Here is a 23,597-nt window from a genome sequence, read left to right on the forward strand (position 1 = left end):
GGAGGGGACCAACACTTTCAGCCCCCGGAAGGTATCACTTCCCTTAAATTCTTAACCTTCCCCCTCCCCCCCCCTCTCCACCACATCTATTCATTAAAGTACTCCTAGGGTCATCTATGGGATTAGCCGTTAGTGACTTAAAAATAATTCAAGTGCAATGATATATTTACCAAATTAATACGATAATTTTGTATACATTTTTTATGAAAAAAAATTATTTTGCCAAAGGCAGCCAAAAAATAAGCAGCAAATATTTCAAAAATGCTCTGATAATCAGAGATCTACAGGGATAAGACGAGTGTCGATAAAATGATATATATACATATATACAGTGTGTTTTTTTATGAGAACTTTTTTGAAAGCAATTTTACCTTACTTATAGTTATCAGAATTTAATGATTAATGGCTTATTCTCTTCTTTTTTTATAACCTTTAATAGAAAAGCAAAAAATATTTCAGTTTTTATTCAAAAAGTACAGTAAATTAAAAAATTTAAATCTTAGGTGTCAACATCTAAAAATGGTTTTAGTGCATTTTTCTTATAATCTACCTTTGCAAGAATGGCTGCAAAACGCTTCAAAGTTGAGATATAGAGCTAAAAATTTATATAGCTACTATTTGTGACATGTACTAGAACATTTTGAAATTTGAAGGCCATATCTCAACCAGGGAGGGAATACTGGCCCCCCAATGTACTCCCTCCATTCTTGGAAAGGGTAGAAGATTTGAGCATTAGAAAAATGCGCTAAAACCATTTCTCGTATTCATTTGAATCCGGTGGATAGGAACCGGTTCTCATCCATACGAAAAAACTATGTCTAGCATCGTATTATATCCAGCTTTCTACGAATATAGATATGTACAATCATAAGATTAAACCCAGTTTTTTTAGCCGGTGCCTTCGGCACCTCGGGGCTAAAAAAACTAGTTTTAATCTCATAATTGTACTTTCTATATCCGCGGAAAGCCGTTTATAATACGATGCGAGAAATAACTATTTTAGATGTTGACACCCATGTTTTGAAATTTTGAATTTACTGTACTTTTTAAATAAAAACTGAAATATTTTTTTGCTTTTCTGTTAATGGTTATAAAAAACGAAGAGAATAAGCCATTAAATTCTGATAACTATAAGTAGGGTAAAATTGCTTTCAAAAATGTTCTCATAAAAAAAACACTTTATATATATGTATGTTTATATATTAATTATTCCCATTGATGATTCACAAAATTACCCCTTCTTTAGTTTAGAATTAGTGGTTGAAACATTTAGACACTCAACTTAATGAACTAAACAATCACTAAACAATAAAAAGTCCCCAAGGTTGTTAATCTAACGAATAAGAAAACGGTATTATAAAACTTTGGAGACTAGACAGCACTCTTGGATAAGCCAACTTATAACACTTTGGGAACTATCCCAATCCTCCCTGGCGAAATGACAATGAGATTTTTTGGTAAATTTGTGGCAAACTTTATTCTTAATAAATTAGCACTTGCCAAAATTATACTGGAGAGATATTTCATTGAAGAATAAATCTTTTTTTTTGCCCAAACTTTTCGTCAGCCAATAATAACAGATAAGTTAAACATTGTAAAAATAATATAGTAACTTAACTCGAGTTGTCGAGAAATTAGGTCCTGAGATGGTTTTAGGCCTGGAAAGGTTTATAACAATTTTATCTGTATTTCTTAAAATAAATTAACAGAATCTTTGTCTGTATGTATGAATGTCTGTCTGTACCGAAGGATCTTGCTAACCGCTGAACCAATATGGTTCTCCTTTACAGTGAAGATTCCTATAGGTCCTGAGATCGTTCTCCTTAATAGGGTAGCTTCTCATAGGTCCTGGGGAGGTTAATAACTATTTTATTTTAATCCTTATAATAAAGTAACAGGATCTTTGTCTGTATGTATGTCTGTCTGTACCTTGCTAACCACTAAACCGACATGGTTCTCCTTTACAGTGAAGCTTCCTATGGGTAATGAGATGGCTTTAGGCCATTTTATTTTTAATCCTTATAAAAAGTAACAGGATCATTGTCTGTATGTATCAAAGAAGATCGCTAACTGCAGAACCGATATGGTTCTCCTTTATAGGGTAGCTTCCAATAGATCCTGGGAAGGTGTATAACTGTTTTGAAGGAGGATATAAGGGGCTATTAAGGGGCGATGGAGAGGCTATATAGAGGCTATGTTATATAAATTAAGGTAAGGGGCTTTTAAGTGGCGATGGAGGGCTATTAAGGGGCGATGGAGAGGCTATGTTATATAAATTAAGGTAAGGAGCTATTAAGGGGCGATGGAGAGGCTATGTAGCGGCTATGTTATATAAATTGGCTATTAAGGGGCGATGGAGAGGCTATATAGGGGCTATTTTATATAAATTAAGGTAAAGGACTATTAAGGGGCGATGGAGAGGCTATATAGGGGCTATGCTATATAAATTAAGGTAAGGGGCTATTAAGGGGCTATGTTATATAAATTCGGGTAAGGGGCTATTAAGGGGCGATGGGGAGGCTATGTAGGAGCTATGTTATATAATTAAGGTAAGGGGATATTAAGGGGCGATGGAGAGGCTATGTAGGGGCTATGTTACATAATTAAGGTAAGAGGCTATTATGGGGCGATGGAGAGGCTATGTAGGAGCTTTGTTATATAGATTAAGGTAAGGGGCTATTAAGGGGCGATGGCGAGGCTTTGTAGGGGCTATGTTATATAGATTAGGGTAAGGGGCTATTAAGGGGCGATGGAGAGGCTATGTAGGGGCTATGCTATATAAATTAAGGTAAGGGGCTATTAAGGGGCGATGGAGAGGCTATGTAGGGCTATGTTATATAAATTAAGGTAAGGGGCTATTAAGGGGCGATTGAGAGGCTATGTAGGGGCTATGTTATATAAATTAAGGTAAGGGGCTATTAAGGGGCGATGGAGAGGCTATATAGGAGCTTTGTTATATAAATTTAGGTAAGGGGCTATTAAGGGGCGATGGAGAGGCTATGTAGGGGCTATGTTATATAGATTAGGGTAAGGGGCTATTAAGGGGCGATGGAGAGGCTATGTAGGGGCTATGCTATATAAATTAAGGTAAGGGGCTATTAAGGGGCGATGGAGAGGCTATGTAGGGCTATGTTATATAAATTAAGGTAAGGGGCTATTAAGGGGCGATTGAGAGGCTATGTAGGGGCTATGTTATATAAATTAAGGTAAGGGGCTATTAAGGGGCGATGGAGAGGCTATATAGGAGCTTTGTTATATAAATTTAGGTAAGGGGCTATTAAGGGGCGATGGAGAGGCTATGTAGGGGCTATGTTATATAGATTAGGGTAAGGGGCTATTAAGGGGCGATGGAGAGGCTATGTAGGGGCTATGCTATATAAATTAAGGTAAGGGGCTATTAAGGGGCGATGGAGAGGCTATGTAGGGCTATGTTATATAAATTAAGGTAAGGGGCTATTAAGGGGCGATTGAGAGGCTATGTAGGGGCTATGTTATATAAATTAAGGTAAGGGGCTATTAAGGGGCGATGGAGAGGCTATATAGGAGCTTTGTTATATAAATTTAGGTAAGGGGCTATTAAGGGGCGATGTAGGAGCGATGAAGGAGCGATGGAGGAGCGATGTAGGGGCGATGTAGGGGCCATCAAAGTACAATGTAATATAAATTTGGAGAAGGAGCGATGAAGGGGCTATGTAGGGGCTATGTTATATAGATTAGGGTAAGGGGCTATTAAGGGGCGATGGAGAGGCTATGTAGGGGCTATGCTATATAAATTAAGGTAAGGGGCTATTAAGGGGCGATGGAGAGGCTATGTAGGGCTATGTTATATAAATTAAGGTAAGGGGCTATTAAGGGGCGATTGAGAGGCTATGTAGGGGCTATGTTATATAAATTAAGGTAAGGGGCTATTAAGGGGCGATGGAGAGGCTATATAGGAGCTTTGTTATATAAATTTAGGTAAGGGGCTATTAAGGGGCGATGGAGAGGCTATGTAGGGGCTATGTTATATAGATTAGGGTAAGGGGCTATTAAGGGGCGATGGAGAGGCTATGTAGGGGCTATGCTATATAAATTAAGGTAAGGGGCTATTAAGGGGCGATGGAGAGGCTATGTAGGGCTATGTTATATAAATTAAGGTAAGGGGCTATTAAGGGGCGATTGAGAGGCTATGTAGGGGCTATGTTATATAAATTAAGGTAAGGGGCTATTAAGGGGCGATGGAGAGGCTATATAGGAGCTTTGTTATATAAATTTAGGTAAGGGGCTATTAAGGGGCGATGTAGGAGCGATGAAGGAGCGATGTAGGGGCGATGTAGGGGCCATCAAAGTACAATGTAATATAAATTTGGAGAAGGAGCGATGAAGGGGCTATGTAGGGGCTATGTTATATAGATTAGGGTAAGGGGCTATTAAGGGGCGATGGAGAGGCTATGTAGGGGCTATGCTATATAAATTAAGGTAAGGGGCTATTAAGGGGCGATGGAGAGGCTATGTAGGGCTATGTTATATAAATTAAGGTAAGGGGCTATTAAGGGGCGATTGAGAGGCTATGTAGGGGCTATGTTATATAAATTAAGGTAAGTGGCTATTAAGGGGCGATAGAGAGGCCATATAGGAGCTTTGTTATATAAATTAAGGTAAGGGGCTATTAAGGGGCGATGGAGGAGCGATGTAGGGGCCATCAAGTTGCAATGTAATATAAATTTGGAGAAGTAGCGATGAAGGGGCGATGTAGGAGCGATGAAGGAGCGATGGAGGAGCGATGTAGGGGCCATCAAGTTGCAATGTAATATAAATTTGGAGAAGGAGCGATGAAGGGGCGATGTAGGAGCGATGAAGGAGCGATGTAGGAGCGATGTAGGGGCCATCACAGTACAATTTAATATAAATTTGGAGAAGGAGCGATGAAGGAGCGATGAAGGAGCGATGGAGGGGCGATGTAGGAGCGATGTAGCAGCGATGTAGGGGCCATCAAGTTGCAATGTAATATAAATTTGGAGAAGGAGCGATGAAGGGGCGATGTAGGAGCGATGAAGGAGCGATGTAGGAGCGATGTAGGGGCCATCACAGTACAATGTAATATAAATTTGAAGAAGGAGCGATGAAGGGGCGATGTAGGAGCGATGGAGGGGCGATGTAGGAGCGATGGAGGGGCGATGTAGGGGCCATCAAAGTACAATGTAATATAAATTTGAAGAAGGAGCGATGAAGGGGCGATGTAGAAGCGATGGAGGGGCAATGTAGGGGCCATCAAAGTACAATCTAATATAAATTTGGAGAAGGAGCGATGGAGGAGCGATGTAGGAGCGATGTAGGGGCCATCAAGGGACTAAGATATATATAATAGTGAAGGGGCCATGAAGAGGCGATATTTAATTAAATAGCCCCTTGGGATAAGAGGACATATCATCTCCTCTTTAGAAGGTGCGATAAAGGAGCGATAAAGGATCATTTAATCGCCTCTTAGGGCAAGGGGCTATTAAATCGCTCCTTTCAAGGAGTCATAACATCGCCTCTTGTTATATGGGGCTATTAAATCGCTCCTTTCAAGGAGCCAATACATCGCCCCTTGTCATAAGAGGCGATCAATTAAAATCATCGCTCCATATGGAGCGATGTCATGGAAAGGACTATACCCGATTTATCTGTCTCTCTAGGAGGAAGTGTTTTTATATATTTAAGGCTTAAGATAATAAATCAAAGAAAAGAAAGAGCCCAATAATTAATTTATTAGATTTTGCACAAAATATTTCATTTTCTCCAGTTTCATAAGCTTGCAAATATAGGGCAGAATCTGCTTCGCCCCAAGATAAGGATTGGGTATCAACTTCCCACCAACTAAAATAAAATTTTTCTTTAATGTAACTTCTAGGTTACCACAAGACAAACAAACAAGTTTTACAGTTATTCTAGCAAGCAGATTTGAATTAGCAACGAATAAAAATTGTTGTGTGTTTTGTATCATAATCTTTCACGTACACTGATACAAAAGTAAAACTATCTCATTGCAAATTAAAATTTTAAATTAGATTTAATAATTTATAATATTCTTTTGTATGTATGTATTAACTGAGTACATATGAGAAAGAAAAGACAGTATTTAGAATAAAATCTATTTGTGCAAATAAAAGTTTCTGCCATTTAAGCAAGCTTTTTTTTCATAATATTTAGCAATGTCTGTTCTTTAAGAATATGTTGTTTGATTTTTTATTTTAAATTATGAATCAGCAAATCTGTTAAAAAATTATAAAGACGTAGTCATGGTATTTTCAATTAAATATGCTTTAGAGTTTTAAACTCTAATAATTATAGTTTACACTAAAAAAAAAGCTTGTATCACAGAGCAGTTAAGAAAATATACTTTTATTTTTAAATACAGAAACCTCTCCCCCATCTGATTTGTTAGTAAATTAAAAATAAAGGGGCCCGGTAGATTTTTTTCATGCCTAACCCCTGTGCAGTGGAAGGCCCTATCAGTTCAGGACTTATACCTGAGTTGTCCTAACCCATGCGAAGCTACACTGTACCTAATTTAGCCAAACCTAACCTGACCTAAAGTAAAAACAAATGCACGAAAAACTATCCCCCCCCCCCCTCACTTATTTCAATATATATCATGATATGGAGAGTCTGTGCTCGATATGCAATTTGAGGGAAACCACCAATTTCTCAAACTTTTCTTTGTAATTTTAATTGCACACTTGCCAAGTTTTCTGTTGCAAGATTGAATTGCTAATGTTTGCAAAAACATTATTCTCATAGATAGATGGATATATTATATATATAAATAGATAAATAAAAAAAGAGAAAGATAAATATGTAATGGCGTATTATTTTTATGATATTTATTTCACCTTTACCAATAAAATCTTCAAAGTCGAAAAGAAAATAATATAAAAATTGTTATTTAAAATTCCGATATTGGTTTTCTAATTTAAAATTAAGAATTTTAAACAAAATTTTCATATTATACATTTTATATGAAAGTTAGATTTAATAAACATTGACCTGGATTCATTTTGGATAGCGTAGAATCTCTACAAGCCTTTCAGACTTTTTGTTGGTTTATTTTACCGTCAATATACCTTGGGACTTGTATTAATGCCGCTTTTGATCTCCAATTATTAGATGTAATTTCCGCCATTGGACAGTTTTGTTTTTATTTTGGAACAAATAAATTTCCTAAATTTAATTAATTACTTTTTTATTATAGAGTAGCTGCGCAAGTAAATGATATATGTGTACAGACTGTTATTGCATGGTGGGACAAAGATAGAATTATATTACAGTTTTGCGGCCCGGGGGTTGCCATCGGTTAGGAACTTGAATATTAAAAAAAACTACGTTTAAATTCGATTTATACCCTTCGAGTCTGAAAATACTTTTAAGTTTTCTAAACGTTAAATAATTAATTTGTTGACCCAAAAGCCTAATATTGCTAAAATATGCCTGAAAATAATATACTCCAGTTTTTTATCTATTTGTCCCACAGTGCGGAGTATGTTTTGTTTAGGATAATCACTGGTATAAAAAGTTTTAAAAGTTTTATCCACTTTGTGTTCACTATAATCCTTTTTAGTATAAACATTTTGTTTAAAAGTGTGATATGTAACTTTGCAAAAACCTGTCCGGATATATCATTTATATTTATACTTAATTATATTATGATAGTTAATTTTGAAATCTATAGTTTAATGTTGCGATAATAGATTAGAAAAGCCAGTAGCTATATTTTTTTAGTGTTGCTAAACTCAAATATAAATGCTTGCTATCAAAAAAAAATATTAAAGCAATGCTCAAAAAACGGGATGGACAGAAAATTGTGATTTAATCAGTTCAGCCATTTACAAGATGTTAATGAACACACAGTTACATTTTACTGCTTTAGTTTAAGAAGCAATTATCTAAGCATGTGTTTTAATAGGGTATTTCGCCAGCACTAAAAAAGTGATTTAAGAAAAGTTACATACTCGATTTTAAAATTGTATGCGCTATGCCTCACATTTTTTTAAGTCAATTTAATTTTACTATTGACCACTTTTGAAACTTTTATCAAACTTGGGTTAATATGAAAACTTTTATGCTAGACTTGTGTACACATAAGCAGCAAGGGAAATATGCTTGAAAATAGAATTTGTGAAATATGGCCGCTATATTTTTAGCACAAAAAGTTTTATAATCGAAGATTTTCTAAATATATCATTTTTAAAGAATAATAATGATTTTTTCCCTAAATTTTATTCTTATAGTGGTTATTATGCACGGCAAAACCATAAAATATCTTGCTAACCACTGAACCTTCTGATTTCTCCATTTTAGGGAGGCTTTACAAAGGTCATGGAATGATTTTAGCCTAATTAAAATTTAATTCTATATTTTGAATGGGTATGAGCTATCTATTTGATACCTTCTTTTCCTTTCGAATACATAGCCCATAAATGCCAGTGGCACAGCTGCTAGTATGATTTAAATTTCCAAATTCTTTTAAATTATGTTGGTCTATGCTACTTGGTTCAATACCGCAATTTCTTTAATAGAGGTTCCATGCTTATAATAAATTAAATTTAATGCTTTGCTAGTAGGGGTAAAGGGATTGGAAATAATTAAAATTATTGGTTGGAAACTCTTGACACTGCTAGTTTGAACCAACCAATCAAGATTTTATTAAAGTTTGTATCAACGACTTAGAGAACGGGTTTGTGAAACTTTATGTAGCAGTACATTCCAATCCCCTCCCTGCCTCCCTCCATGAAAAGCCAAGTTCCTAAAACTCTTGTGGAGGTCGAAAGTTAGTTTTCCTTAGATCAACCTAAAAGTACAACTAAGAAAAAATTATAGATCTTGACGACGTGAAATGTTTACTAATTATTATACAATGCTAAGTAATTTCATTCGAACTGGATTAGAAATTGATTTAACTGCTATTGATATTTTCCTGTATGCCTGATTTTTATACGGTATAAAAAGTGTTTGATTTGATTATAAACATAATAGTGGGTGTTCAATATTTACGTATAATAAATTTTTAAATACTTAGTTTGTTTGAATAGCTTCAATTTAATATTTATACTTTTACAATAAGTAAACATCATATAATATTATTTACTAGTGGCTGCGCTATAGAGGCTCCGTATTTGTAAAGGCAGAAGAATAGCATAAAGCCATACCAAGACTTGAATATAAAACTTATTTGGCTATAACCATCCTAGGACCTATGTGAAGCTTTCTAAAATGGAGATCTGAATTGTTTCAGTATTTATTGTAATCTTAAGAAACACAAAAAAAGAGATCAAATACTTCAACTTTAAATGATCAGGGTCTTCCCTGAATCTTATAGAAGCTTCACTGTAAAGGGGAAAGAACGCGTAATTTTCTTTGCAATTATAGGTATATTGAAGGATGAGTTATAACAATCGGACGGCCTTATTATTACTGTCAGATAGACCGATATCTAGCAGTTTTACTTTTTCATCAACGTTTTGTTTGTCTGCAATATATACGCTCAATCCGGCTCAGTAAATTTTGTCGTAAATACACTTGTCATTAATACACAAAAAATTCCTACCTTATCTTTAAGTGTAATTGATTCTATTTTTGCACAGGTGTCCTGGATAAGACGACGAGACTGGCATATATTGACTGTGGGCAGAAAAGAATACACATCAGATCAAAGGTAGGGTCCCACAGACATGCAGTTATATACAAATAGTAACGCTACAACATTGAATAGAAGGATAGAATATTATTATCTGTAAGTGCAATACCAACAGATGCATTTACTTTTAGAGCATGTTTTCCTTCATAAAATTGAATATTTAAAGAAAACTAAGGTCCCAAAAAGTGTATTTTTGACTGACTGCCAAAATTTTGGAAGGAAAGAAACTTTATGTTTGTTTTTATATTTAATTGAATAATAAAGATTGCAACATAAAAGTAGCAAAGCCCATAATGGCATGAAAAGAATTTCAAAAGAAGATAGGAGAATTATAGATAATCACGAAAACTTCATAAAAATTATATATTTGGCTTTTGTAGAATTATCCGGACCAAGTAAGTTGTATACTCAGAGCCTTTTTTTGAAAGTTTTTTTTTCAGCATTCTATCTTAAATTGCAGTCGAAAAAGCAATATTTCACTTATAGCGTTAAGGACTGACGAAAAATAGATAAAATTAATTATAGAGTAGCATCGTTAATGAAACAAAATTGTATCAGGTTCAAAGTTGTGCATAGAGAGGGAAGCCTGAACTGGTTGCTACAAATCAAATTCTTACAGAATAGAGATTCAGGGGTCTATGAATGTCAGGTAAACACCTTTTCAGCCGTTTTAGAGATTTTAATTGCGGTAGGTATTCCTCCGAGAATATTTCATTAAGAAATGGCGAGGAAATACAAACTGTCCCAATTTTGTATAACTTTTGCGGAACAAGTCCCAGTTACGTCATATTTTTCTTTCCCGAAAAAGAGAAGGGGGGAAGAAAATCTCTTCAAAATAGATGGGGAAAACCCCCTTTTCTTCCATCTCTTTTTTCTTCCCCCTTCCCTTTTTTTTCTTTCCCCCTTCCCTTTTTCGGGAATGAAAAATATGACGTAATGGGAACATGTTCCGCAAAAGTTATACAAAATTGGGACAGTTTGTATTTCCTCAGAAATGGCTCTTGAATTTTTTTTTACTCCTACAACGTCTTATTGGTAGAAATATACTTTATTAGTGGCTACGCCAATAAATGCTCTTGATAGATGGGATGGGAGTGTAAGTAGACCCTTCATCAAGTTTTAAGAAGAAGAAAAATTAAAAATATAGTTGTAGGTTATTTCTATTAAATTGTGATATATCTTAGGAGGCTGGAGGTACAACACCAAAATAGTTATAAACCTTTCCTGGATTACACCTGTAAAAAAACAACCATAACGGTCAAGCGATTTGCGCGATATAGAGATACAGAGAGACATCCTTTTACTTTTAAATGAGGATGAAATGTATTAAAACAGGGAAGGGGGAAATGATAAGGAAGTTGTATTTAATATATATCAAATAGCAACCAAGATAAAGTAATCTTAATTATGTCTCAACATATGACATAGTTATCTTCACACAAATAATATGGATCAAGTCTATAGAAAAAGTTACTGAATAAGAATTAAAGAAAATATGATTCTGTTAGATGAAGAATTAAATCTTAATTGTGGTTAGCAATATCTTAACCAACAAATTAAATAAATTGCTATTTCATTCCTAATATAATATTTAAATTAGGGTTGGGCCGGATATCCGGTGTGGCCGGATATCCGGCCATTTTCAATATCCGGCCGGATACCGGATATTGAAACTATCTGGCCGGATATCCGACTATGACTTTTTTTATATTTTACACCAAAAATCTCTGCTTTTTAAAATTTTAAATGGCTATAATTTTTTTATTATTGAAGCTAGAAGAACATTTTTTGAATATGTTTATCTTTATGTAAATTTTATATATGAAATCTCAAAAGTTTGTTAATAAATTTTTTTTGCTACTTTAATATCTGGTAATTTAGCCGGTTATCCGGCCGGATATCCGGTAATTTGGCCGGATAACCGGATATTTGCCGGATATCCGGCGTTGGCCGGATATCCGGTCGGATACCGGATATCCGGTATCCGGTATCCGGCCAAAAAAGTATCCGGCCCAACCCTAATTTAAATTATATCATGTTGTTATAATTTGTTTTTTTAAATTCTTTAGTAAGCATGTAAATATTATAGGAAAAAATGCTATGCTATTGCTGTCTTTCAGTTTATTTTTTTGCATTCTGGAATAATTGACATATTTCTTTTTGTTAACAAATTAATTTAAAAGTATAACTATCGAGCAGTTTCATAAAAAACATTAAACTAAAAAAATCACGAAACCTTGTAAGATTTAAAACTTGAAATCTAGGAATCGATCTAGCACCTCAACCAATAAGCAAATCTTAATGAAACTTTGTGGGGACATGTAAATTGTGAACTTATTTAATCCTTAAAAATATCAGCTGTCTATCTCGAACAGGATTTAAAAAAAACATGAAAATTTAAAAATCTAGGAATCGAACTAGCACCTCAACCAATAAGCAATTCTCAATAAAACTTAATAAAAAGTATGCAGAATATAAAAGTATTTAATTCCTGAAAATTTCAGCCTTCTATCTTGAATAGGAGTTGAGAAAATCAGAAAAACTCAAAAATGTTGGAATCGAATCTTAATAAAACTTAGTGAAAATATGAAGAATGTTAACATATTTAATCCCTGAAAATTTCAGACTTCTATCTTTTAAAAGAGCCGAGAAAATCATGTTTCCTCTCTTCTGTCTCAGACGGACGAAAATTTCGAATATTAGAGTAGCTTTGCTACTAAAAACATTTGAATTATAGAGTTGCTTCGCTACTAATAACATCTATAAGCATCGAAGCTTATAGTAAAGGAATTTTCACATAGAAAATCTGCCTTTTGTCTTGAATTGCGGACGTAAAAATTTAGTTTATTATTGAATTCCCAATTACATACATCCCTGTTTTCTTAAGTCAAAAGCATTATTAAAGAGATATGTAGAAACACATTTAAATGTACATTGTGTAGCTGTATATGTTGATTAAATTTCCTCTTTTAAAATAGAAAACATTATATTTAAATAAATAAGACAATGAATGTGAAGCATTTTACTTCTGTAAAATAGAATCATCATTATCTAACTTTACCAAAAATCTTAATAAAAACATAAAACAATGTTAACAAAAATCGACTTTCGCCCCTCTTCGTCCTAAAAAAAAAACGTTTTTAGTTAAATTAAGTCTTGAAACAAACCACCAACTTAAAATGGTTATATTGACTTAATAATGATTATAGAGTTGGTACGCTATGAAGGTAATACCTTATTGTTACAGTAATCTTTATCCCACATTATTAAATAACTTACCTTTCCAAAAGAATGGACGTGTGGACTAATTTAAATACAGAACAGCTTTTCTTGAATTCATTTAATTTAAACACTTTGTTAAAGTCAAGCTGTATATAAGTTACATCATAAATCATATCAACAGTATGAACTTGTTTACAATTTGACAAATTTAATAATTTAATTTTAAAATAAATTTTATTGATTTTGGTGATTTGTTATGACGAAATCGAAACTTTTTATTTAAAAGCATTGGGAAAAATTCAATTCAATTAGAAAAAGGTGGTATCTGATTTCATTATTATTTACCTATTCAAATCTACTTTTAGAACCTTCGTCAGTAGTGCTGGTCAGGTGATGATAACGTCTATCCCATTTTGGGTTTTACATGACACATATAATATTTAAGTAATAAAGCCAAACCTTCAACATATAAAGAATTTATATATTTCTTTATTTAGCTATGCTGTTTCAACATAAAAGCGGCCCTGTTAAAAATATTGTGATCCATGCATTTACAGGAAATTCAAACTTGGTGAAAGAAAATTGGATTTTCCAAAAATGAAATTTGTTGTTCACATTATTTGTTTCCAAAGTAACTTAGAACAGATAATTTGCACTGGAAATAGAAATATTTTCAAGAAGTAAGGCCTCACCTCCCACCTTAAGCTCTATAGTTTAACTATTTATTACATCCTTTAAGATATTTTCAATCAGCTTAAGTTAACCTTATAGAATGGTCATTTTAAAGATTTTCTTTGCTTTTTGCAGCCTTGATTGGTTGCGTTTTCTTGAAAAAACTGCGGATTGACTGCGGGTAGTTTTAGAAAATGCTATTTTCAAACGCTTAACTGATCCCAGATTTAAGAGTTATAAGGTCTTTTCCCCTAACTACCATATTGATAGATTATTCCACTTTAGAGAAGTTAAACATCGTTTTCAAAATATTTTGAATTTGCTTCATTTTTCAAAATTAGTCTTTGGAAGTTTTTAGGGTATTTTCTAATAAGCCTTTATTGTTTTACATTGGCACAGTTTAGAATTTAATTAGAGATACTCCATTTTATCTTTTTTTTAAATTTTAAGTATTGGCCATAATGTAATTTTAAGTATCATGCTGAAGCCCGGAACAAGGTGAGGCATTAGGAAGATCTTTATTATTTGTTGTACAATTACATAATATTCAATATTAAATTTCTGCTCTAAAACACTTAATTCCTAAATTACCTTATCGAAAAATATTTGTACCAAGGTATATATCTTAAATTTCGGCGCTTTCACCCCCCCCCCCCCCCCCCCTGTAAGGGTCCTTCGAAGGGGTAAGGCATTAGCAGAAAAACTATCTACCATTCTATTTGTTTTAATTTATATCAAAATAAGAAGGAGGGAGGGGGTGGGCAACTGGCAGTTGTGGAAACATCTAAATTTCTTTTTGATTTCATGTTTTAATTTGTTGAAAACGTGACTCTGTAGCTGGTTCGACCAGGCAAGCCATGGGATTAATTCTAAGAACTTGTGTTTGTCCTACATTACAACTTTCAACAATACTGAAAATTTGAAAATAAGTAGGTTTATTGACAATATCTGTATCTGTGCGAAGCTACTCTATAAGTAGACTTTTGGTAATGTTATTGGGTTGACAAAAATTTGGCCCCGATTGCCCAAAATTTTATCATATTTTTATATTTTAAAATATTTGCCCTTATATTTCTTTGTAATGTTTGCTTATGATTTCAAACAGCTTCGCTACTGTAGCGAGTAATTGGCCTTGTTTATTCTATGTATTGTCATTTTGATCTAATTTTCACATCTTGTGACTAATTATCCTTGCATTTACAAGCATTGCAAAGTTTTATTGTGAAGCTTACCCTACATTACCCTTCTCTTAATTTCTTCACAACATTCTTCAATAATTATACTATAATTATAAAATGTACTCAATAATTATCTATTTCTTTTAATAGTTCATTCTTTTATTAATAAGGATGCTAACATTCAATCAAGAAAAGTTTGGTAGGTATAAAAATAGGAAAGCAGGCTTTTGGGCGATTCTCTCTTATTGCATATTGGACACAAACAAACTTTTTTGGGGAAAAATCGTATTTTTATGCTTATTTTCAGTTGATAGGTTAAGAAAAGATAAGTGGAGTCAAACAGACATAGCAACCCATAGCAGGGATATATCATCGCAGTGTAAGATCCACCTAAATTTGGTGTATAATAAATAGGTTTGAGTTAAAGCACCTGCTATTTTTAAAATACATTTGTAATATTAGTTAAATAGAAAAATACATTTTTAAATCTAAAAACAGGAAGAATAGTTTTGACAATAGGAAGTTTATTAAGTTTGTCCGTTCAAATCATACTAACCACTTAACACGCTTCATTTTTTGGGAGGCTTCACATAGGGCCGTGATGGTTTCAGTTTATTTTATTTCTAAATTTAAATCTTAAGATTGGATGCTCGTGGTGCTGTGATAATAAACAAAATTGCACGATCTTTTATTTCTAATAATTTATTTCTTTTATAGGTAACAATGGGCTCTACAACGTACAGCCACCTAGTAAACCTGGAGGTGCTGGAGGCGCAAGCAATGCTGGAGGGAGGGTCAGAGATGCACCTAGAGGCGGGCAGCAGTTTCCAGCTTGTGTGTAGGGTAGCGACCTCATCACCGCCACCAGCATATGTGTTCTGGTACAAAGGAGATGCTATGGTCAATTATGATTTTAGTAGCAGGTCATTTCTTAAAAATTCTACAACAATGATTATTTCAACCATTTGGTCAGTAATTCATAAAGAACAGTCGATTAATTGTAAATAAATTTGTATATTTTTTTCAAGGTTTGCACAATTTCATATTGTTTTGAAAAAGTATAAAGCTTATAAAATGACATTTTGAATTTGACCTAAAACCAACTGTTAGTAGTTGCGCTACTTATAATCCCAAATCTAAGTTAACCAAGAATGGTTCTGTTATGAGACCAGATTGATATAAATTAGTTTTGATTATGTTGCTTCTTTACCAAGAAGAAAGGAATAATAGTTATTTCTCGCATCGCGGATATAAAATTTACAATTATAAGATTAAAACCAGTTTTTTTAGCCCCGAGATGCCGAATGCACGGGCTTTAAAAACTGGTTTTAATCTTATGATTGTAGATTTTTATATTCGTAGAAAACTTGATATAATACGAAACAAGACATAATTTGTCAGTATGGCTGATAACTGGTTCTAATCCACAGGTCATTAATCGGTTTCGAAGCAATACTTGATAATACTCTCAAAGATTTTAAAATTAAGTTATATATAAGTTACAACAGTGATCTAACAATCCTTATACTAAAGTAACAGGATGTCTGTGTGTCTGTCTGTCTGTGTGTCTGTCTGTGTGTCTGTCTGTGTGTACCGAAGGATCTCGCTAACCGCTGAACCGATCGGGTTCTCCTTAACAGGGTAGCTTCTCATAAGTCCCGGGAAGGTTTTTAACTATTTTGGGGGAGGGTACCACCACCCTCCCAAGAGAAATGACAAAAAAATCGAAATTTTAAAACACGTTTAGGAGACTTCAACGTCAAATGAAGAGGTATCGTACAAAAAAATTAAATTAGAGACTTTATCAAACAAAAACATTTAAAGTGCCACTAGAGGCCTCTAGGGGCGTAGCCGCTAGTTTAATTTAAAGCAATAAAAGATTTATCGATATTATTAAGTAAGTTCAAACTAGGGGGATAAATGTCTCATTTTCTTTATAAATATTCGGTGTATTCTGTAAGGTAACACCCAACACAAAACTAACCATATGATTGCACGCGCTTGACAGAAATATAATCAAGATTTTTACGTTTAATTATCCATCCCTTTATCTTTATATAGTTCCTGTTTGAATGGGTAATTAGGTCATTGATTTATTAGCTTAGACTTGGGGAGAAGTTTGATATATTCATTAACAACTTATTACTCTACAAATAGTCCTCTTTTATTAGATAAAGATATTACGACTTTAGGGGGAAAAACTCAGCATGGCTTTTTCTAATTTAACATATTCGCTGATTCCTATTCCCAATATTACTTGTAAAATTATGTTTTTCTTCCAAAAAGATATTTTTTCTACCATCTTCACCTTCACAATTGATCGCACTCATATATATATATATATATATAATTTTTTCCATGCCCATGTTATGTAATTGTACACGTAAACTTAAATTTTTTAATTTGTAAAATTCCATATTAACAAAATATGTAATTTACAAAATTGGACCATGAATCACCCTATGATTCTTTGTGCAGTCAAATAAATAATTTTATTAATTTTAAAACTTTGCAATCTCCTCGTTCTTGTTTATTTTCCATCCTTCTGTTGCTTTATAACTATCTAAATTCCTTTCTATTTTTGTTTGTGTTGAGTTTACTAACAAAATTGTATTTTAAATTAATTTTTAGTCTACATACTTTCCAAATATTATTAAAACATTAGCATAACTAATTATATTTGGGGAAATGGATAGATAAAATTCGCCAAATATGGAAGATCTAGTAATTTTACTAAAAAAGTAAGGGAATAATATAATTTCACCCAGAAAGATTTAATTAATTGTACATTAACTTTGTACCTAAGTAGTGCAGCAAAATAAGATTGTTCAAAAATCAATTAGAATGTAAATGTTGATTTTGAAAAACTTTTAACACCTTTATTTTATCTTGACCTAAAAGCATATTTTATATTGTTAAGTATTTAGGAAATTTCAACATTATATAAAAGCATAAAATGATAAAAAAAAGTAAATTTCCTCATCAAAAATAATTATTGTTTGTAAATTGATGTATTAAAAATTGTTTGGTATTTGATAATGTTGTCGCCTATTTGTGTTCAAATAATTACCACCTTCAAAATTAAACAAGTTCTGTAAACTCTTGGTTGGCAACTTTACTCCACCCCTCCTTATTCTTAAACACGTTAAGTAAGATCTACAAATTTAGCTACGATCAAGCTAATATTTCTTTATTCACTTCTACAAGAGACAATATTTATTGAAAATGATTGCTGAAATCAAAATATTTCTTCGTGTCTTAGAATAGTGTATTTTATTAAAAATATGTTGAAAATAGCTAGTCTCACTGTCTCTGTCTATGTTTATAAGTAACTCATGTTTTCTTCATCTATATTACTGTTAATGGGTGGAATGTTAAGATTTGTTAAATGTAGTGCAAGCTTATAGTCCGCTATAATATCATTGCAGTTACAAAAAAACTAAACTGGACCGAAAAGAAGATTCACTAAAAATGAAGACCTATATATTTATGCGGCTATAGTTCGCATATGACATATAAACACACATTCAACTCAGGGGCGTCCAAGCTTTTTTATTTTGGGTGGGATAAAAATTTTTTAAGGGGGGGGGAATTTGCTTTTGGGGGGGGTAAAATGGCGCCGTAAATTTTGTTCCCCTCCCAAAAAAAAATTTTTTACCCCAGCGGTAAAATTTGCTTGGGGGGGGGGGGTAATTACCCCCCTGAAATAAGTTGGCAGGGGTAATTTTTTTCACCCCCCCCCCCTTGGACGTCCTTGATTCAACTACTTTATAGATTCAGTTCTATTGAAATGGGAAATTGTTTAAAATTAAATTATGATAAATTCCTGTCAATTGATAATTTTTTCTGCAATGCATTTAATGTTGCTAATACAAAGTAAGAGCATTACAATCAAATAAAATAATCTATAATACAAAATAGAATGCTTTCTGTCCATCTGCCCGATAAAAATTAATATCTTCGAAAATTAACAAATCCATTAGGTTCTGCTTTTTAGGGAATATATGTAATGGTCATATTATGGTATTAAACCATTTTCTTAAATGTTAAGACACTCCGCTCAAATAATTATCTTCCTTCCCACCTTGATTTCATTCCTAGAATGAAGATTCCCGAAACGACGAGGCATAGTCTTCACAGTGAAGTATTATATAGATTCCAAACAAACTTTATATTTCGAATGCTTAGTATTAAAGCATCAGCTTATTTGTATGCTGTCTTGGATAAACACTCTCAAATAAACTTTGACAAATGGTCTTTTAATGTCTAATAAAAGTGAACAAATGCTGTAGCCAATTGATAGATATATAAAATAAATTTTTGGTGAATAAGTATTTTATTTTCTACTAAATTAATATTTATGATTTATTGTGGGACTAATATACAACTTTTCCAGCAAATAAACGTCGCTTGTTATTTATACAAACCAGTGGTGTGCTCTAGGGGGATGTAGAGGGGTGCCAACACCCCATTATAATTGAAATTTGGAATACCTACCTTCCCATTTCTTCACCTCAAATGGTTTCATATCATCGGATAAAAGCCAAAAGTCAACCATTTTTGCTGTCAACAAAAAACTGTATTCATTGATTGTCTTGCTGAAAAAAGATTGGTATAATATGGTTGACAACTAAATTCAAAATAATTTTGTTATTTTGGTCTAAATTACTGTGTAAAGATCTTAAGGCAAAAAAAGTTATTCAGCCTAGTGTACTTCTTAAAAATGTCATTACCCCTGTCTTTAGCCCTGTATCTACTCTGTCTGTCAAATATAATGGATTCAAACCAGTAATATAAACACATTTTGTCAGAAATAAATGGATATCAAACATCAGTTTTTTTATCTTTAATACATTATTTCTTTGGACAAAATAGTTTATAGAGAATCTATTTTTATAAATGATAAAAAAAATAATGATTGAAAGGTTTTTCCCTTGCAGTATTTCTTAGAAAAAAAGATGATTACTATGCAAAAATATAACACCAAAGCTGATTAAAAATATTGCACTCATACACTTTTTATCTATCTATCTAACTTTTTATTATAATATTGATCTGCCAAATTAATGTATTTATTTTTTTTTTTTTAAATGTGACTTATCTAACATTTTAATTATTGTTTTTATGACGTTTGAAATCTATCAATTACAATCTAATATATTTTCCTATCTATCCAACTATCCACTGTAATATTCATCTATTTCTTATATATTTAGATATAAAATTAAAAGGATGTTTATCTGTCTGTACCTTTAGATCTCGCTAACTTCTGATATGTGATATGGTTCTGCTTTTTACTGAAGCATCCGTTAGGTCCAGGCAAGGTTAATAACTATTTTGATGAAGAACCCGCCTACCCCCCTACAATTTATTTATTTTTCTGTTAAAAAGTAAAATCTTCCCCTCTAGTGCCTCTAGATGCCTCCATGGGCGTATCCGCTAGTATTTAATAATTCAGTTGTTTATCTATCTATCTATTTAGGTTAAGTGTAAGTGTTGAGCACAAGAAGGATGGAATCACTGAGGCGGTGTTATCAGTGGCCACCGCGAGTATGGATGATTCTGGCAACTATACCTGTAGCCCAGCTAATAGTAAACCTGCACATGTTCAAATATTTGTCAACAAAGGTAATTATGTTTTTTAGGGATTTATTAAGGAGCCACTATATCAAATTCATTGTTATAATGTTATTACCTCCTGAAGTTTTTAATTGCTTGCATAAATTTTACTGCTTTCTACCCATTTATAAAAGGAATTTCTAAATTAATAAAAGCCAAGAAAGCTAAAGTTTGTTGTGTTTTGTTTTTGAATGAAGTTAACCACAATTAGTTTTAAAGGGATAGACAAATATTTGTTTCAAGATTTGTTCAACTTGTACAGTCAAAAGAGCAGCCCAATAAATTACATTAAACAAAATAAAAATAGTTTGAGGTAAAAATGAAAAATTACTTTATTGATAATTCTTGTGAAGATTCCTTTTGCCCCATGACATACTCATGTTACATAAGATTTATGGGTTGGATTTAGTCTTAATTGTTCAGATAGTTTGGTAATTACAATGTACATTTAATGAAAATTGATTTAGAATATCCTACATAAAGCCTTTTGTTGAAAATGATAAATTATCCTTAGCTTTAAAACGGGGAAAGATAAAAACGAAGAATGGGTGAAAGGGGAAATTAAAGTGACAATTTTAATTTACCTTATTCAATACTTAAAGCAAAAACTTGAGATATAATAAAATATGATTTTCCTCGATAAATTTGAATTTTAATTGTTTAATGTCAAACTATGATGTTTTTTATATAAATTATGAGGTTAAATTCATAAATAAAGCAAAAAAATGCATTTTAACTATAATTGACTGAACCAAAATAATAAAATTTGTGTCAATTATATTTTCACTCATCTTAAACATTAAAAACTTCAAAATATCATATAGCTATTTTTTACGAATATTACATTAAATGTTTTTCATGAATTATTTGTCTAAATAGCTTATTTTTATATATCCATTGTGAATTTATATATTTATTAACGGCTTCGCCCCTATTTAAAGTGACTTTTTTGCCCCAAGAGGTATTTGGAAGTCTCGTTCCGATATAGAATCGTTTGTTCGTAATTATAAAACCACAACAAGACCAGTAGGTATATTCCCAGAAGAGTAGAACCCAATCGGTTCAGTGGTTATCGAGATAGACGGACAGTCATAGTTCTTTTTTATATTTAGATCACAGTAATTTCAGAAGAGCTTTGCTTCCTGAAAAAGGAAAACCGTATTGATTGATGACTAGTGTGTAGCTACCTTTATTAAATAATGAATTATTAATAACAACTAGCATTCTAAAGCTATCCATTTCCTTCCATACATTCCCCCTAACTGAGAGTAAAGATATTGAATGACTGAATCTCATTTGTTATATTCATTATTGTATACAAAACTAAGAAAATGAGTTTCCACCCACTTGAAGTTATAAATTTAGGAGAGAAATTTTTACTAGGGACCTATTTAAAGATTGTCCAAACTTGAGAACTGAGTTGATTCATTTGACGTTAAAATACTGTAAATCTTCACAAACATTTCAGCCATTTATCCTAACTAGGAACCGTAAATATCACTAAACAATGTTTCAGTCAGACGGATATATAGACATTTATTTCGAAATATAGAGTAGGCTAGCTACTAATAGAAACTTGAGAAACTCTAACTTGAATTAATAAATAATAACAATAATTCTTTGAATACCCTGACTGTCTAATTTATGAAAACTAAGCAAACTTTATTACTTATCCTCTCACTCTTTCAGCTCACTTACACATGTTTAGATCCACGGATTTGGACATGTTGAAGTCCAAAAACAAGACACCAAAATAGAAAAAATGGAATGAAAATCGGTTTAAACAGTCTTAAAATTTATATGGCCTTATTTAAAAGTATTATTTTGCTCAAAATTTTTAGGTAAAATTACCTATACTTCAATTATTAAATGCCTTATATGCTATCTTTATGGTCTGGCTCATAAAACCTAGAATGTAAAATTCTATGATCCCTGATAATGTTTATACCTCCTCTAATATTTATAAACTTGGTATTGCTCAGTGTCAAATCAAACCAACAAAAAAATATATTTGAAGATAATTTTAAAATTTACCATGTTAGTTAAAGTCAAATTAAATTGCGAATTGATATCTAAATGATTCCTTTTCCCCAACCCAAGAACTTTTCTAGATTTTATAAGATTTTTTTAAACAAACTAATAGTTTGTTTAATTTTTTGTAAAAAAAAATACGACAAAAAGAAATGATTAATTGTACTAAAGATCCCACTCTCCAAAAAAACATTAACTCTTATATTTTTTACAATTTTAAAATATTGCTTGGACACTTATTGGTCAGGGAGGTCACATATTTTATTATAGAAACTAATTAAAGTGGTTTCACCTCACTTCTTATCCTCCCACTTTTTGTAATTTCCCCATATGCCTTAAAAGAAACTTTTTGAATTAACAGTAAGAAATAAAGAACTATTTTTTATTGTCTTGTTAATGGATTAAAAATACTTATAACTCGAGTACGTTAGAAAAAAATTTGAAAACATTCACACCCCTATTAAAATTTAATAAACGCCAACAAATAAACAAAATATTCGGAAATAATAGTCTTAGGATTTGAATTAATAAAATATATTTATTAATGAAATATATTTATTATATGATTATAAAAAGAGGATTGTCCTTTTAAATTGACTGATGGGTTTAATATGAAATGGAGGACATTGAATGGTAAAGGTTAATTTGTTTATGGGACGGTGGTAAAGCGATTTGACATGACTTAAGAATTATAGGCAACAAGTTAACCATTGCTTTTCATGAGATAAAAAATTTTATTCACAGTTTTCTTAACTATGATAGCCTCTCTAAAACTTTATAGGCTGGTTTGAATTAATATATACAATATAAAGTTACGAGAATAGACCTTCTAATAATCTACCTGCCCCCCCCCCCTCCAGCTCCTCCCCCCTCCAAAAAAATAGGGGCATGTAATGTACATTGTAAATTTCTTGATCCAATTACGAATAAGGGAAAATTGCTTTCAAATGGATAGAATCATTTGTGTTCAAAGGTCAGCAAATAAAATAAACGCAAATTTTAAGTTTAATCGGTTGGGTCTAGTTTTTTGTTTGACTTAAATTGTCACTGTCATATTAGTTTTTTTTCATTATTTTAAACAATAATTAGGCACACACAAACTTTTAAATATTCATTGAATTCAAATAAAAAAGGAACTAATGTATCATTCACAATGTCTTGTACTTTTTGGTGTATTCTTATTCTTCAATTTACAGTTTACGTTTGTTTGTCTGTATTCG

At 32.3% G+C, this 23,597-nt stretch overlaps 1 protein-coding gene across 1 annotated transcript in view; it reads left to right on the forward strand.

Moving 5' to 3' along the window:
• Positions 1–23,597, forward strand: part of LOC145332843 (zwei Ig domain protein zig-8-like) — a 41,698-nt gene that overhangs the window by 16,682 nt on the left and 1,419 nt on the right. Inside the window, exons 4-7 of the mRNA XM_080177918.1 lie at positions 9,603–9,673; positions 10,214–10,304; positions 15,445–15,650; positions 20,210–20,355. Coding sequence (XP_080034044.1) covers positions 9,603–9,673; positions 10,214–10,304; positions 15,445–15,650; positions 20,210–20,355 — 514 coding nt within the window. The remainder of the gene's footprint in view (positions 1–9,602; positions 9,674–10,213; positions 10,305–15,444; positions 15,651–20,209; positions 20,356–23,597) is intronic.

This window comes from Acartia tonsa, chromosome 1 (assembly GCF_053477335.1).
Source record: "Acartia tonsa isolate MP-2025a chromosome 1, ASM5347733v1, whole genome shotgun sequence".
Classification (NCBI taxonomy): Eukaryota; Metazoa; Arthropoda; class Copepoda; order Calanoida; family Acartiidae; genus Acartia; species Acartia tonsa.